Here is a 16,196-nt window from a genome sequence, read left to right as displayed (position 1 = left end):
AATTAAGTATAATTTTGATTATTTTAAATGTAATTATATATACTGACAAATCATAAATGTATATAATTTAGAAAAAATAAAAATTTATTAAAATGTTAGTTTTAAAAATTAATTTTTCCTTTTTTATGTAAATAATTTAGTTGTAAAAGGAAAACTAAAGTTAAAATTAGGTAATAGTTTTTTCAAATAGTTTTGATAGTTTTATAGAAATATGTCTACAGTATATGTAATAGTTAAATTTATATTTATACATAATATTTTGAATATTATATAAATTTTAATGAGTCATATAAAGAATAATACAATAAAAATAGCTATATTTCCTTAATATTTATATTCAAATATTTATATAAACATCAATTTATTGTACATTATTTTCTATTTTTGTACAATATTTTAATTATCTAAAAAATTATTTAAACAAATTATATATTTTTATTAAATAAAATTTACTATTATGAGTGATTACTTTAAAAATATTTAAAAATAAATATAGTTTCGGGTTAACAATTAATTTTTATGTCAGTAAATTGTCAATAAATCACTATAGATATTGTAAGATCTTACTGAAAAATACTAAAAATATATCTAAATTTTAAAAATTAAATAATTATTCTTTTAAAAAAATAAAATGATGATTATGAAATATTATTTGAAATATTTGTCAAAGTTTTAAAAAACTAATGTTATTTTGAATATCATTAAATAATAGAGATATATTCAACATATTCAATATACTACTACTACTACTACTAATAATAATAATAATTAAATTTATTTTAATAATAATAATAATTATTAATATTAATATAAAATAAGATTATTTTTACGCTTATTTTATAAGTGTAATTTGTATTAGATATAATATCTAGGTCATCAATAGATATTGAATAATTTACTAATGTGTAGTTGTTTTGATGTTTTTTAATTAATCTTTATATTGAATATATAAATAAATATATATATATTTATTTATAGAGTATATAAATAGTGTTTGGTATATTTGTGTTAATTATTTTTATCCGACACATGTTGTTGTGTTTGTTGTTAAATTTTTTGTTATCACTTTGTTATTTTTTACTAATTAATAAATATAAATAATTTTAATACAAACAAACTAATTTGCATTATTTAAGTAAACTTAATTTAATTAAAATCAAAAATAAAACATTGCTTACATTTTTTTGGAGTTAATTACAGACTATATGATGAAACAAATTTTAAATAAAAAGGATATGTCATAGTTTTTACTTCTAATTGAATCAATTATTAATATATTCAATATATTTTAATACTATAAATACTGTATATAAGATTATCATTTTCTATAATTATTAGTTCAATAWATAATTTTAATTATTTAGATTTTATTTGATATCACTATTGATTATACATTTAAGTTACACAAATAACTTTTAAAGTATTAATTAATTAAATAGTAATTTATAAATAACTTTATAAAAAATTGTTTATCTGATTTTCCTAATAGATATATATCTTTTAATGTAAAAGTTGTTTGTTTTCCAAAAATAAATTGTTTTATATTTTAATCAATTTTAATTAAAAATTTTATGGGAGTGCCAGTTAAATTATTAAAAAACAATAAAATCAAACTAAGATATATCTATACCACTAATGTTATCTATATCATAACCATTAATTTGGCTCCTAAATAAATATGATTTATTAATCACTTTTAAATGCTAAATTTGTTATATATTTTTTTGTTTATTTCAAATTAAAGATAAAATACATTTGTAATTATTGTTATTTTAAAATTAAGGGTAGTTTTTATTTTATTATGAAATTAATGTACTACATTTATTTAAACTGATGATGAATAATTTTTTAATTATAATTTTAATCTACTAATTTATTTAATTTATAAGATAATTTTAAAATATTTAATACATTTATATAAATTTACAGTATATTGTAATATTAATTTGTCTAACTTTAAAATTAAGTATAAATGATTATATAATTTACAACTTTATAATTTTATTAACTTAAATAATAAATAGAAAAAACAATAATATGTAATTAAAAATCAATAAATTTAGTATCAAATTAAATTAGGTGAGATATAATTGAATTTGGTGTGATTACAATGCAATTTATATTTATAATTTTTTACAAACATCACAATAATATTATGCTAAAGTATAAATGGTAATTTACATAATCTATATTTTTATAAAAAAGGGAAGGGTAGATATTTATAACTTATACTAAATGGGAAAGGGATATAAAGGGTATTCATGTTATCAATTGATTTATATAAACTGATTTATACAATCCCATGATATTAGTTATAAGTTATTATTTCCATAATTTTTACTTCACTCTATACATCATTAGATCCTAACTTATATATATTTATATTGATCACAACATGTGTTCTCTCTCTCTCTCTCTCTCTCTCTCTCTCTCTCTCTCGTTATGTGTCCCCATAGCTGTCTATCCCCCTCTCATCTCATCTCATCTCATCTCATTCATAGTTGTTATACAATATATTGTATTTACAGTATCTATGAGTTGTAGTAATAGTTATGCCGAGAAAAATCATTCAAAAAGCAATTTGAAAATATTTATTGCCCTGTGATCGACATAACCCAATACATAGACCAACAAAGCTTATTACAGGTGCCCAACAAATGGCATGATTTGATTCCCTAACCATATTATTTAGATCTGGTTTTTATATAATATTATATAAACTTTATATGTATTGCTATGTATGAAACATCATATTCAATGACATGTTATGTTTAGGGAAATTCCGTTCCCCTTCAATAATATACATACGGTGCTCATAAATACATAAGCTATACTTCCATAAGCTAATAGCACATAACCATTATAAGTCATAACGAGAAATCATAAGAAAAAAGGAAGAGAGAGATAGTTTTTTTTGGAGGGTTGTTGTCTATATATCTGATCACTTGGACAGACCTGATAAGGCATATTAACTGTGTTAGGCATTTGACTACCAATGCAAACATACTTACATAGAAAGAGCACCGGGTTTTTCTAAAGGGTCATACATTTTACTATTATTTTATATACTGTATATATATTTAGATATTCACTAAAGTATATACTCATTGATTTGTTAAACATAATACACAAATATATTATAATTTTCAATAAGACTATATATGTGTCTATGATTTTTGTTTATAAACTCTTAGTTTGCATTTTTAGGGTTGACTTTCAAAAGAAATTGTTTGACAAATTTATGAATGAATGTTCAATAATAGTGCACTTATTGCTATAATTTTGTATGTGTTTATGCAATTTGCTGATGTGCTCAATATAATTTACCCGGTTATTCAAGTACTTTATAAATAATATAAATATACAGTAAATAAATAAGAAATATAAATATACATATTTTTTATAAATATATATATATAAATATAAATTAAACCCTTTATTTTTAGTTTAGTTTTATTTTGTTGAAATTCAAATGAAGCGTTTAGCTAAATATATACAAAATATTTATTATTATAAATATTATTATAAGATATACAATATGAAAAATATACATTTCCATGGCCTTCATAGGCATTAAGGAAACATTTWTAAAAAAATACAAATTATATAATAAATAATATAATTTTATAGGAAATCAGTCCGATATGTATACCAAACCCAGTAATACAGTATTTGTATGCAATTATTTCTTATTATTATTAGTTTATTATTATGCATTTTTAAGCATCATTTGTATACAATTGGGCGATAATTTAATTTTAATACTCAATCATATTATTATTTGTGCTAATAATTGGCTTATTATTTGTGAATTATCATACATTAAAGTATTTTTGAAAAAATCGTAGGATTATGTTATTAACAAAGTTGTTATATTATAACAAAAAAAACAAGTTTCAACAAAATATCTAATAATTTTAAGTTATATATTGATATTTTGGTACAAAATTGTCAATTAATTTCTACAATAGTATAGTTGAATTAGTTATTATTTTTAGCAAATATAAAACTTTTACTTTGAACGGTTGGTCCATAAAAAGCGGCCTTTTCTCAGTTAAGTCTCTTAAATGTTTTTTAATTTTTATCTAATGTGTTTCAAAAGTGCTTAAACCTTTTTTTATAGAAAAATAATTGTTATACTATTTCTCATCAATTACTTTAAACTACTCTGTTCCGGGCACTAGTATACTAATAGTCCACAATAAGATTATTTAAGGGCTTATATATAAAGTCAAATAAAATGCTGCTATTGTTTAATATTGTTCGTGAAATAGAAAACATTTATTTTTCAATTGAAATCTTAAAAAATTGTTAGATATCTATAACATGAGTTATTTAAAATTTATTGATTGTATCGACAACCAGCCCAACCTTTTTCAATTAGTGTCGAAATGTCATCTATATATATATATCACATTTACTCAAATAATATTTTTTGGTTACGTTTTTGTAATTTTTTTTATTTTATTAAAAATATCTTTGTTTTATTTTCTTGTATTTTATCTAAATTTGTTTCTTCTTTTTTCCTTAATTTCCATCCAATCATTGCAATGACTTTATGAAGTGATTGTTGACCCGCACCGGCATATTCCCGGATAGAACATCTCTGGTGGTAGTGGTGTGTCTGTCTGTCTGTATATAACTTTATGTTCCCTTCTAATCGATTCCAACCTTCCCACGAGTAGTAATACTATAGTATATGTATGAACATAAGCACATACATGGTATAGTATACTCAATACAATAGTCACCAATGAAAAAAAWATATATATATACAGTCGGTATCCAAAAAAACATGACTCAATTATTTTATTTATTTAGCATTTATTATCATTAAAATTACTTTTATTATAACTATTATTTGGCATTTTTATGAATCAATTATTATAATTATTATATTATGGGATGTCATTAACTTTCAACACATATACTGTAGTGTCAATTTCTATACTGTCTGTGTATTTTCGCAAAGTTTTTAAAAATTTTATTATCCATTTGTTTTTGTTGTTGTTTAGTAGTAGTAGTAGTAGTATTTTTTGTAAAGTTATATTTTAAAAAATATTTTTATAACATTATAAACTATTATATACGTGCTATAAGACATATAATTTAGTATAATAATTATATTATAAGTGTAAAATTGAAATAACTTTTCAAAAACAAAAAATAATAAATTTATATTTAAGTACTGTTGAACTAAAAAGAAATAACTTAAAAATGAAATTGAAAGTATAATAAAATGAATAATTAAAATAACACTAGTATGACATGATCTATAAATTTATTATACATGTCTAAAAATTAAAATAATATAATATAACAATTTTAATAGAAATAGTAATAATGTATCAATTTTGGTATACATTAAAAAGTAGTATATTTTTGTTTATTACATAGTATTTGGCAATTTAATAATATCATCACAACCACTGTAGATAATAATTTGGTAATAATATTAAATCTTATTAAATAGTTTTAACAATAAATTAACTGAAAAACATAAAAATTATATTATATTGTATTTCTATTTTATTATATTCAGATTTATATATATATATATATAAATTAAAGATTCAATAATATAACGGTTTAAACAAAAACCAAACAATATAACCAACAAAAAAATTGTTATAAAACAAGAAAATATATGAGAAATAATATCTGTTTTTCTAGCACTATGTTTAACACCATACCTAATGGTAAATAGTTTTGGCTGTAGTTTTTTTATTATTATTATCTTACACATGGTATATGTATATATTTATATGTATATATTTATAAATTTGCAATACAATCGATGTATAGATTTAATAGATTAGATGTCAATCATTTTTCAAATAACAAGTTTTCAAGTTTTCATTTTTATCTTTTTTGACTAATTTTTTTCTTTGCAAATCTCTCTCTCTCTCTCTCTCTCTCTCTCTCTCTCTAGAATTGACAAAAAAACTGGGAGTATATATATACATTAACGGCATTTCCTAGTTATCATAATTTTGAATCAAATAGTATTTTTTGAATAATTATTTTATGTTTTACCGATAATTTTTTTGGCCCTAATTTTCTTGTTATTTTAGTTGCTGTTGTCTTATATAATAATATTATGCTTTATACTATAGAGTCTGTACTGTTGTTTTATATATTATATTGCATTCATATGTATATTAGTAATTTGAATAAAATATTTTTTATATTCTCAACAGTAATTGTTATCAATGTTTTAAAAAACAATTTTAAAAATAAATTTTGTATGAAATTAAATACAATATATACACACAAACACATTACAGAATATACATTAAAAAACAAGTGATAATATCTATGCAATTAGTGAGTTAAAGACAATTATATAAAACACTTGAAATGATTGAAAAGCTTTTTTCATAATTAAAAAAATGTGTTCATAATTACTGAATTTTTTTAAATAATCAATTATAACAGTTAAAGATAACAGAGTTTTTTTGGCTCACAAATTGTTTAACCATTTCGGATATAATTAATTATATTTTAATCTCGTGTTATTTAGCTGATTATATGGCTAATAACGTACTGTTAGATACCATATAGTATATTACTGTAGCTAACAGGTCATTGATAGTTGAGATAACATTATTATTTTTTTACATTAATCTTATTACAGGCTCTTGTCTTGCAATGCATGCAATACTAGAAATACTGTATACCAGTGTATTAATTATAAATTTTTTAAAAAGTAATTTTAAATCTAATAAATTTATTTTTAACAAATTATTTTCTAATTAAAATATTTTTATTTATTTATTTTTTTTAAATTTTCTTACTATTAATTAGAATCTTCATAAATGACTCGAAAATGGAAAAAATAAAATTTTCACCAACGGTTAGCATACATATAAAATGCTTAACCAACAAATATTATATCATTTTGTTGGTTATAATATCAATGGTAAGTAAACATATTTATTATATTTAAAAACTGATCTTTTCATTATTTTTTTGAATATTTTTTAACAAACACACAAATTGTTGTATAGTATTGTATTGTAAAGATTCGGTGATAAATATATTATGCATTTAAAGATTTTTTTAAACAACATTAAAGACAATCAAATTAAAGGACATATAATTATTAGGGAAGAGCTTAACATACATAACAATAAGTCGCTTAAGTAGTTGTTAACAACAATATAATAAATATATATATAAAACACAACAACAAAGAAAAAATGTATTTATTTGATGAACTGTAAGACACTTATTGCTTGTGAGCTGTAAGCAGAACACCGACACTCTATTGCTTCGGGAGTTTAATGCACTTCCAATACTTATGTTAAGTTCACGCTGTGTTCACTATTGTGTGGCACTGTTTAACAACAATAAAAAACACATCAACTAAATGATTACTACATTGGATTGAGAAAAATAAAGAGAGAGAGAGAGAGAGAGAGTTTGTAGCAAAATAAATATGATTTGCGACAAATTTTGAAGACAATTGAGTATTTAAAAAGTAAGTAATTGATGCGAAACCCTTTTACCTTTTTTTATTTATTTTTTGGGAACCACTTTTAGCCAACACATACATAACTGACAACACATATTGGAGATACAGATGTTTGTGATAAACATAAAAATACATGTAATTAGTGATTATTAAATGTGTGTTTATTTGTTTGTTGCAGATTACTTAATATTAGAGATAGAAATATATATTAGTTATATACAGTATATAATATTATATATAAATGTAGACATTTATTTCAAGTAATGATTAGACACAAAACTTATATATATATAAATTTATATAACTTTAGAGAGTTAAATGCGTGCCGTACTTATAGTTCATCCTATAATTAAAGACCCTTTCCTTAGCTGTTAGTCGCGCACACATTAATGCCAATTAACTGACTGTTTATTCGGGACTAACTGTGCGCTAAACAGACAAAAAAAATGTCAGTAAATTATAGTGAACTAACTGTTTATTATATATACACAATAGATATAGGTATAGTATCTGTTAAGACCGGGTCTCTTATCAGGAAAAAAATAGTTATTTTAATATCAAATTAAATCACGCAATTCCTTACACTTGACATACTATGCCATGAAATGAACGCACAATTGATGATAACAGTTATGAAATAAATAAGTTTTCACCTCTTATATTATTGGTTATATATAACTACTGTATATATACATTATATATTTAAAAACAGTTTGCGGTCAAGTGTTCAAAATTCAAATATATTATATAAAAATTTTTTGGTCAATAAAATTAATTATTTGCCTAATTTAAAAAAAATTGTACAAAATTTATATTGTTTTTATTTTTGGTACAAACAAGTATTATTATAAATTGATATACAATATGTTGAGAATTAAAAAAAAAATATTTCCTTAAATAAGTATTTTGAATTCAAATAAAAAAATAATTTTCAATTTTTTCTTATCTTTATGAAATACGTGAAAAATATCATATTATATTACTATTTTTTCAATTTTTTTATTTAAAATTATTACACATCATATATAAAATATCTAGTTTTTATTTCAATATCTATTATAAAACTTTTATTGTAACTTATTTAATATATATCGCGTATATTGTGATATATCTGAAACACATTATTACAAGTACAGGTATATTATACCACAATACTATTATAATGTATAGCACTATATTTATTAGACTACAGTGTATATATGCTATAACAAGTATCGACACAATATAATACTTGTATATAATTTTTTACAACAAAATATTTCTCATATCATTGTTGATGAACCGGGTAGTCGACAGTGAATTAAATGAATTGAGCCATTTTAGCGGTGCTTTTGTTAAGTTGATAGCACTGGGAGGAGTAGTAACTCTCTCTCTCTCTCTCTCTCTCTCTCATTCACTCATCTTATTGCTCTTTTTGGCCAATTGATGATATACCTGATTGTTTAAAAATGAAAAAACAAAAAAAAACTTTATTATGTATCTATTATTACTATTGTAAAATAGTTTATTATTATTATTTTGCTTTATATAAAATTCATAAAAAAGTTGAACAGTGAAATCTATTTTCTGTTATGATTTTTTTGCATCGAAAAAAAACTTTTACTTCTACAATGAGATCCCTATCTGACACACCCCTCCCGGTAATTGACCGGTTATTATATATAATACTTTTAGTTTTATTACTTCATTTTTATTATTTTATAAAATATAACAAAAATCATGATAACAGTATAGTGTTATTTTAGTATAAGCAATCAAAATTAATATAAGTTGTGATATAATAAATTTTTATTTATCATACAATACTTCAATTCTGTGATAAAATATTACTATAAATTATTGTTAATCAAACTGAACAGTTGTATAGAAATTATTATTACATTAGATACGGTTGGTRTGATGGGTCACATCAATACAACTGTCCTAACAAATCAACTTTTATGGATAGCTAGTGAGTCTATGAGGGTTATGGATAAGGACAGTATGTAATTTATCTAAGCAAATGTCGGTTTCAATTGTTAGGTAGACAAGAATTTACTTTCATTACATACACAGCTCATGTAGTTTTTTCTCTCTCAAAGATAGAAAAACTAAAAAAAATGCAAGTCTTTGCCAAATTTAGTTACATATTATATGTACATTATATATATATACGGAAAACTATTCCATAAAAATTGGTTGTGTTTACGTTAAGACATTTTTATAATTTTTTTTCGATGGGTGCCCATCATAATGATGATGATCACTATAATGATGGATAATATGCAGGAGAGTCCGTTCCCTGATAGTTGCAATGATGAGATGGTTGGTGTTTATGTGCTGTGGTCTATCTGTCAAGCGCTGCAAAACAACAGCACCGGTATCTCAAACAACAATCATTTATATGTAAACAGAATCACGCATTATATCATAGGGTCAAAGGTCTGTGATGTGTGTGTGTGTGTCTAATGGGAAATCTAGATATGTACTAACCCTTTATGTATATTTTTCAAGTGTTTTTCTTTTCAATTTTTGTTTATATTTCAATTGATATTAACTTACCATTATTTACCGGTAATTGCATTTAAATTTGATGATGTATTTTTGGCTAATCATAAACTAATAGCAATACATTTGTTTCATCTAAATATAATAATTAACTAATTATTTGCTACACATATGTCAGTAAATGTTATTATATAAGAGATAGAAATAGAGAGAGAGAGAGAGAGAGAGAGAGAGAGAGAGAGAGAGAGAGAGAGAGAGAGAGAGAGAGAGAGAGAGAGAGAGAGAGAGAGAGAGAGAGAGAGAGAGAGAGAAAGAAACTCTTAATTATTCATTTGAACTTTTATAACGTTATTTATTTTTATATACAATATAATTTAATTATAATTGTTATTTTATTACATGTTGAGAATATTTATATATGTAAATGGATTTTTACAGATTATCCATAAACTCTCTCTCTCTCTCTCTCTCTCTCTCTCTCTCTCTCTCTCATTCTCTTTGTCAATGACTCTCAATCGCTCACTCATTCAGTTAGTAAATCATAAATTTTTAAACACTGTGTGTGAACTTACATTAAAATACATTAATAATTCAAAGATGTTGATTATTTTAATGAGTAATTATTGATACAAAACATAGAGTGAATGTTAGATTAATAATGATTTTTGTGAACATTCAAAAATATATATATACTGTATATAATACATATACTGTATGTTGAAGTGTTAATCTTGACACTGAACTTAATAAACACATTATTATTTTATTGTTGTTGTATTTGTTTTAACAGTGTAAAGCAATTTACTAATCTTTAAAATTTAGAGTTTAAATATATTAATTTTATAAATTCATTGACTTTAATAACATTAGTTGAAATATGCATAAAATTATTTCCCATAAATAATTTTACTCCATTGGCTAATGATTACATGTTTGTACAAATTAATTATAAACTTTACGACAATATTATCATTTTAATTACACAACACTATAATTTTGAGCCACACTATCAATTTATTTGTGATGTTTTTTCAAAAATAATTTATTTTTTTGGCAAACAATTTTAATAGCATACAAACAAAATTTTTTATTAGATTTTAGTGAAATCTAAAACTAATTTATGCAAAACTTTTTTTTAATTAGATGTCTAATTTATAAAATTTCATTTCCTTATAAATTTGATGATTTAAATTGTGCCTAGAAATTATTTATAATTATTAGATTTAAAAATTTTTAAAAATAAAAAAATTTTAATATACATAATTTAAGTATAAAAAATTTTAAAAATTGTTTTTTAAAAATATTTTTCACAGATTATATTACATTCAAAAAATGTTAGTGCTGTCAATTATTGGCGAAAGTTAGGTAAGTAATTTGATATTTTGCTAAATTTTAAATTAAGAAAAAATAATATATATATTAGACATCTATATTTAACAAAAAAAATTGTTTTTATTTTTAAATATATTAATAAAAAAGCATTTATAAGTTTTAGTTTTTGTAACAATTTATAAGAAATTTTGAAAAACAATCTAAAAATAAAAAATAAAATTATTGGATGTTTAGGTCCGATACCGAGTGACCTTCGGGTGAATTCCGAGTGCAAGTCATCGCTTCAATGTTTACTATTTATACCGAACTCTCACTGCGATTGGGATCAAAGGGTGTGCACGTGTCAGCCCTATTACATACTATACAATGACACCACTTGTCTCCCGGGTATGTCTATCACTGTCATCACTATTGATGGCATATAAATAATATTGTATAGTATATGACAATATTATTGCTAACAACTTATGTATCTATCTATTCAATAGCGTCACTATTGGGCTTCGGGTGTAGTATTGACGCTCAGTGTACGCTAAAAGTGCCAAATAGTCAGTGTCTGGACGGCATATGTCAGTGCAAACAGGATTTTATACCATTGAGAAGAGATAAATGTTTACCCCGTATGTCAAACATCTATTGTTTATTAATATATCATATATAATATCATATAATAATTTTGATTATTAAATACCGATTCATAACAGCGGCTAAAGTGGAAGACTATTGTTTGAATGACCAACAGTGCCGACTCTATGATCGCTATACTCATTGCAAATATATAATTCCCCGCATTTACGGCAAATGCAAGTGTCCTCTCGGAAACACTTTAACCAAAGATGGCAAATGTCTGCCCAATCTTCAGACACAATGTTATGCCGACAATGACTGTCAAATGGCCACAAATGACTCGGTTTGCAAACTAAATGCCAATACATTGTCATCAGAGGACAAATCGTGTGTTTGTAGGGATGGCTTTGAGATGACTGACGATAAGCTGCACTGCAGAGCATTGCCTACAACTACCAAACCTTCAGGTATTGAATTCATTCAATCAATAAAAAAAACTTTTAAACACATTTCCAGATTATATCTTTGAATTCAAATAAAACAATGGATTTATTTAAGAATATAATAAATTTTATAAATTTTATGATTACTTTTATAATAAATTATATGTTTTATATAATATTCAATCTAACAGTTGCACCAATAAATGCCATCGATTCAGATGTCGATGAAAGTGCCTTTACTATAGATCCGGTATCACTTGGAAAGCAGTGTAAGAGCTCAGTCGAGTGTCAGATAAGAGATCCATTTTCCGCATGTATTGGAGGCATATGTGAATGTATCTCAAAGACACCGTCATGTAGTGTAGCCAATAGAGGTAACTGTGCTCTTATTTATATATTTAGACTATTACTTCCTATTTTACATGTCTATCATACTGTATATACACCTGTATATCATTACTTTCATCTCTAAGACCGTTATATGAATCCTTTGATTACAACTATAATAAAATTGATTGTTTGAAAAAATGTATGAATAGGCTGTCATAACGACACCTTCCAGTGCCGTAACGGACAATGCATTTCATGGTATTTCGTATGCGATAAAAACAAGAACTGCGACGACGGATCTGATGAAGAAGGATGTGTTAAACACAGTATGTATTAAATTATAAAATCTAATTAAATCTACTAATAATATGACATTAATCCTATATTTGAAATTGATGTCTAATTAATCCCAATCATTACATTTCCTCATATGTTTAATGGATTAACATAAGTAATATTCAATGTTTTATGTAATAGATTGTCCTAAAGAAGCATTTCAGTGTAATGACGGCACATGTCTATCACGGGGATCGGTGTGTAACGGCAAATGGGAGTGTCCTGATGGGTCAGATGAGGCCCGTTGTTATAAGGGTTAGTTATATTTTTTTATTACTTTAACAATTTGTTTTTAAAATATGACTGTAACCTAAATGTTAATTATTGTATTATATTAGGCATTCCCTGTGATTATAAGGCTTTCCGTTGCAAAAGTGGTCAGTGTTTGCCTCAATACACTTTCTGTAATGCCGTCGCCGACTGTCTGGACGGCAGCGATGAAAATGAAGAGATTTGTGAAAAATGTAATCATTTATATTTAAAATTAATATTCAATTTTTATAATTAATTATCATATAATGTTATTTGATTTTTATATTTATTTTATATGACATATTACAGCCAAAACCTGTCCAAATGGTACCTTTCAGTGTGAGAACAACCGGTGCAGATCTACAGCCGTCCTGTGCTCGGGAGTCGACGGCTGTGGCGATGATAGCGATGAAAACAAATGTGAAGTTTGCTGTAAGTGTCGATTGAACTCTAACTTTCTTCTAACTCAATGTTTCATTATTTTCCCCTCTCCTACCTGTCCCCCCCTTTACCTAACCGTACCAAATCATATAATTAATGATGTAGTTTATATTTAATACAAACTATTTATTTTTTGCTTTTTTTATTTATTTAATAACTAAATAACATTTTTTTTCTTTTCATATTCTATTAATGTGTTTATAATCTCTTAATCTAATACTTACCAAATGATTGTCCCTTTTTTGCAGACTGTGAGAAACCGATGCGAAGAAATTATAAGAGATTTAAATTTCAATATTAAAATATTAAATTTAAAAAAATATTTTAATTGAAAAGTTAATATTACTATTTTTTTATTACAAAATTCACACACAAGTTTTATTGACATTTGGCATCTAAATATATATATATACAAATAATTTATATTATATATTTTATCATAATGGAAAATATTTTATTTATATTAAAATTTATTATTTTTTAGACACTTTGAGAGTGTCAATTGATTTTGTTATTGCATTTTGTAATAATTACAATTATTGTAAAAAAAGTCATACATTATCAAAAGAGTCCTAATTATTTTTTTATAAAAAATTATTGATTTTACCTCTTTTTTTATAGCAGTATATTTCACTTTTACAAGTATTTACAAACAAAATTTAAAAATATTAAATTTTATTTTCAAATATATTTGAATATAAAACTATTATTTTTTGTGTGTATATCTTTGTCCTAATTTTGTTGACTATTGAACTTTCTATACATAATCATCAATGCATTGTTTAAGAGACACAAATCACTCATACCTATGCATCACTTCACTTCACATTAAAATATTATTAGTTTTATAAAAAATAATAAATTTTGAAATAAATACAATTTTTAATAAAATCTTTACGATCTGATAAATATAATTGTCATTGATCTTTTAGGTAATTTTTTAATTAAAAAATATTTATTATTATTATTATTATTATCAAAACAAAAAATTATTGATATCTAATGTTTTTATACCAAAATTTTAATAAATTGTTGTTATATTGTATTTCATTATAGAAACTGTATCAACAAATTATATTTATGTATATTGTTGCTTTAAATAAATTGACAATAAAATACATTTTTATTTTAAAAATAATTTTAATAAATATATATATATAAGTTGCTTAAATATAAGTAAAAGTTTACTGATAAAAATTTGGATCCGCATCGAAAATAATCAAAATATTTTTGTTGTTGTTGTTTCACATTTAATATAAATTTAAAAAAAACAAAATAATTGAAAATACTTTCATTGAATACACTTTTGCTAAAAAACGTGAGTTTCGACAGTAAATTAATATTCAAAAGCTATCAAATAAATTATCAAAACTATGAATTCTGATAATTGCTATTAGTTATGACAGATAACACACACAGTTATAATTGAGATTTTTATTTAAGCGATAAAATATATAAAACATTTACAGATATTTTTGGGTTATAATTTTTCTAAAAAGATTTATTTAGTAGTCATATCAAAATTTTAATGTTAAACTAGAAAAAACTGCTTTTTTGTTATTAATTAGAAAGTCATATTAAAAACGCACCGGTATTTCGTGATTCAAAGAAAGTAAATTTTATGTTATAAACTATTATCATTTGAAACTAATGTTTTGGAAAATATTTAAGAAAATAGTTTTCTTACGAACAAAAATTTATATTTATTCTTTACACTATTTTTTAAATTTTTTAAATAATATATTTTTTCGCAAAAAAATAAAACATTCATCACAGTTAAGACAGTTACAAACACATAGCATAAGGAAACAGTTATTCCCGTTATAATCCATTATTTTATATGATATAACAAATTATACAATTGTTTTGTTTAAATTGTTAATTTAGTAAAAAAGGGTTTACATTACGTGAGACATTAATAGTGAATGAATGAGAGATAGAAAAAGAGAGACTTCCTATGACTTTGATATTTATTATGTAAATTGTGACTAATTATGCAAAAATTATTTCAATAATAAAACATTTTTTTTTGTTACTTGATATAAATGTATGCAAAATTTATAAGCAATATATTTAAATGACAAACAATTAGTATTAGTTACAATTAAGTAAAATGGTATGACAATTATTTTTTAAATATTAATATATATATATATATAAATACTGTATAACGTAATTGTATTTAAAAACGCAAAAAAAATGTATTAAATTTTTTTCACAAACCCTTTTTTATAAGTCACTGATTATGATTATAGGCCTTCAAATTAAAAGCAATTCATTAAAAGCAGAAAATTACTCGTCGTTTACTCTATAATATGATAATATTTAAATAAAGTATTTTTTATTAATACAAACTTATATGACATATAATGAGAAATATATTATCTTAAATTTAATATATTTACTATGAAAATATTTTGTATGAGAAACTACTCAATGAAAGAAAGATTGAAAAACTCATTTGTTTTTATATTTAATAATTAAGTTAAATAAAAAAATTGTTTCCGGAAATAAGATTTACCTATTAATTA

At 23.0% G+C, this 16,196-nt stretch overlaps 1 protein-coding gene across 1 annotated transcript; it reads left to right on the top strand.

The window, feature by feature from the left end:
* Window positions 1-11,268: 11,268 nt before the first annotated feature.
* LOC128965564 (sortilin-related receptor-like) lies at window positions 11,269-13,996 on the top strand (the record flags this gene model as incomplete). The annotated part of the gene is made up of 10 exons (XM_054312269.1): window positions 11,269-11,329; window positions 11,531-11,683; window positions 11,785-11,916; window positions 12,001-12,330; window positions 12,498-12,680; window positions 12,846-12,962; window positions 13,114-13,227; window positions 13,311-13,436; window positions 13,534-13,656; window positions 13,914-13,996. Coding segments are annotated over 10 exons (1,392 nt in total), but the record flags the coding sequence as incomplete, so codon positions are not given.
* Between the last annotated feature and the right edge of the window lie 2,200 nt (window positions 13,997-16,196).

The sequence above is a fragment of the Oppia nitens genome, unplaced genomic scaffold, assembly GCF_028296485.1.
Source record: "Oppia nitens isolate AA-2021 unplaced genomic scaffold, nextdenovo-longstitch-racon4-pilon3 scaffold17_pilon_pilon_pilon, whole genome shotgun sequence".
Lineage (NCBI taxonomy): Eukaryota > Metazoa > Arthropoda > Arachnida > Sarcoptiformes > Oppiidae > Oppia > Oppia nitens.
This window is presented reverse-complemented; position numbering and strand designations above follow the sequence as displayed.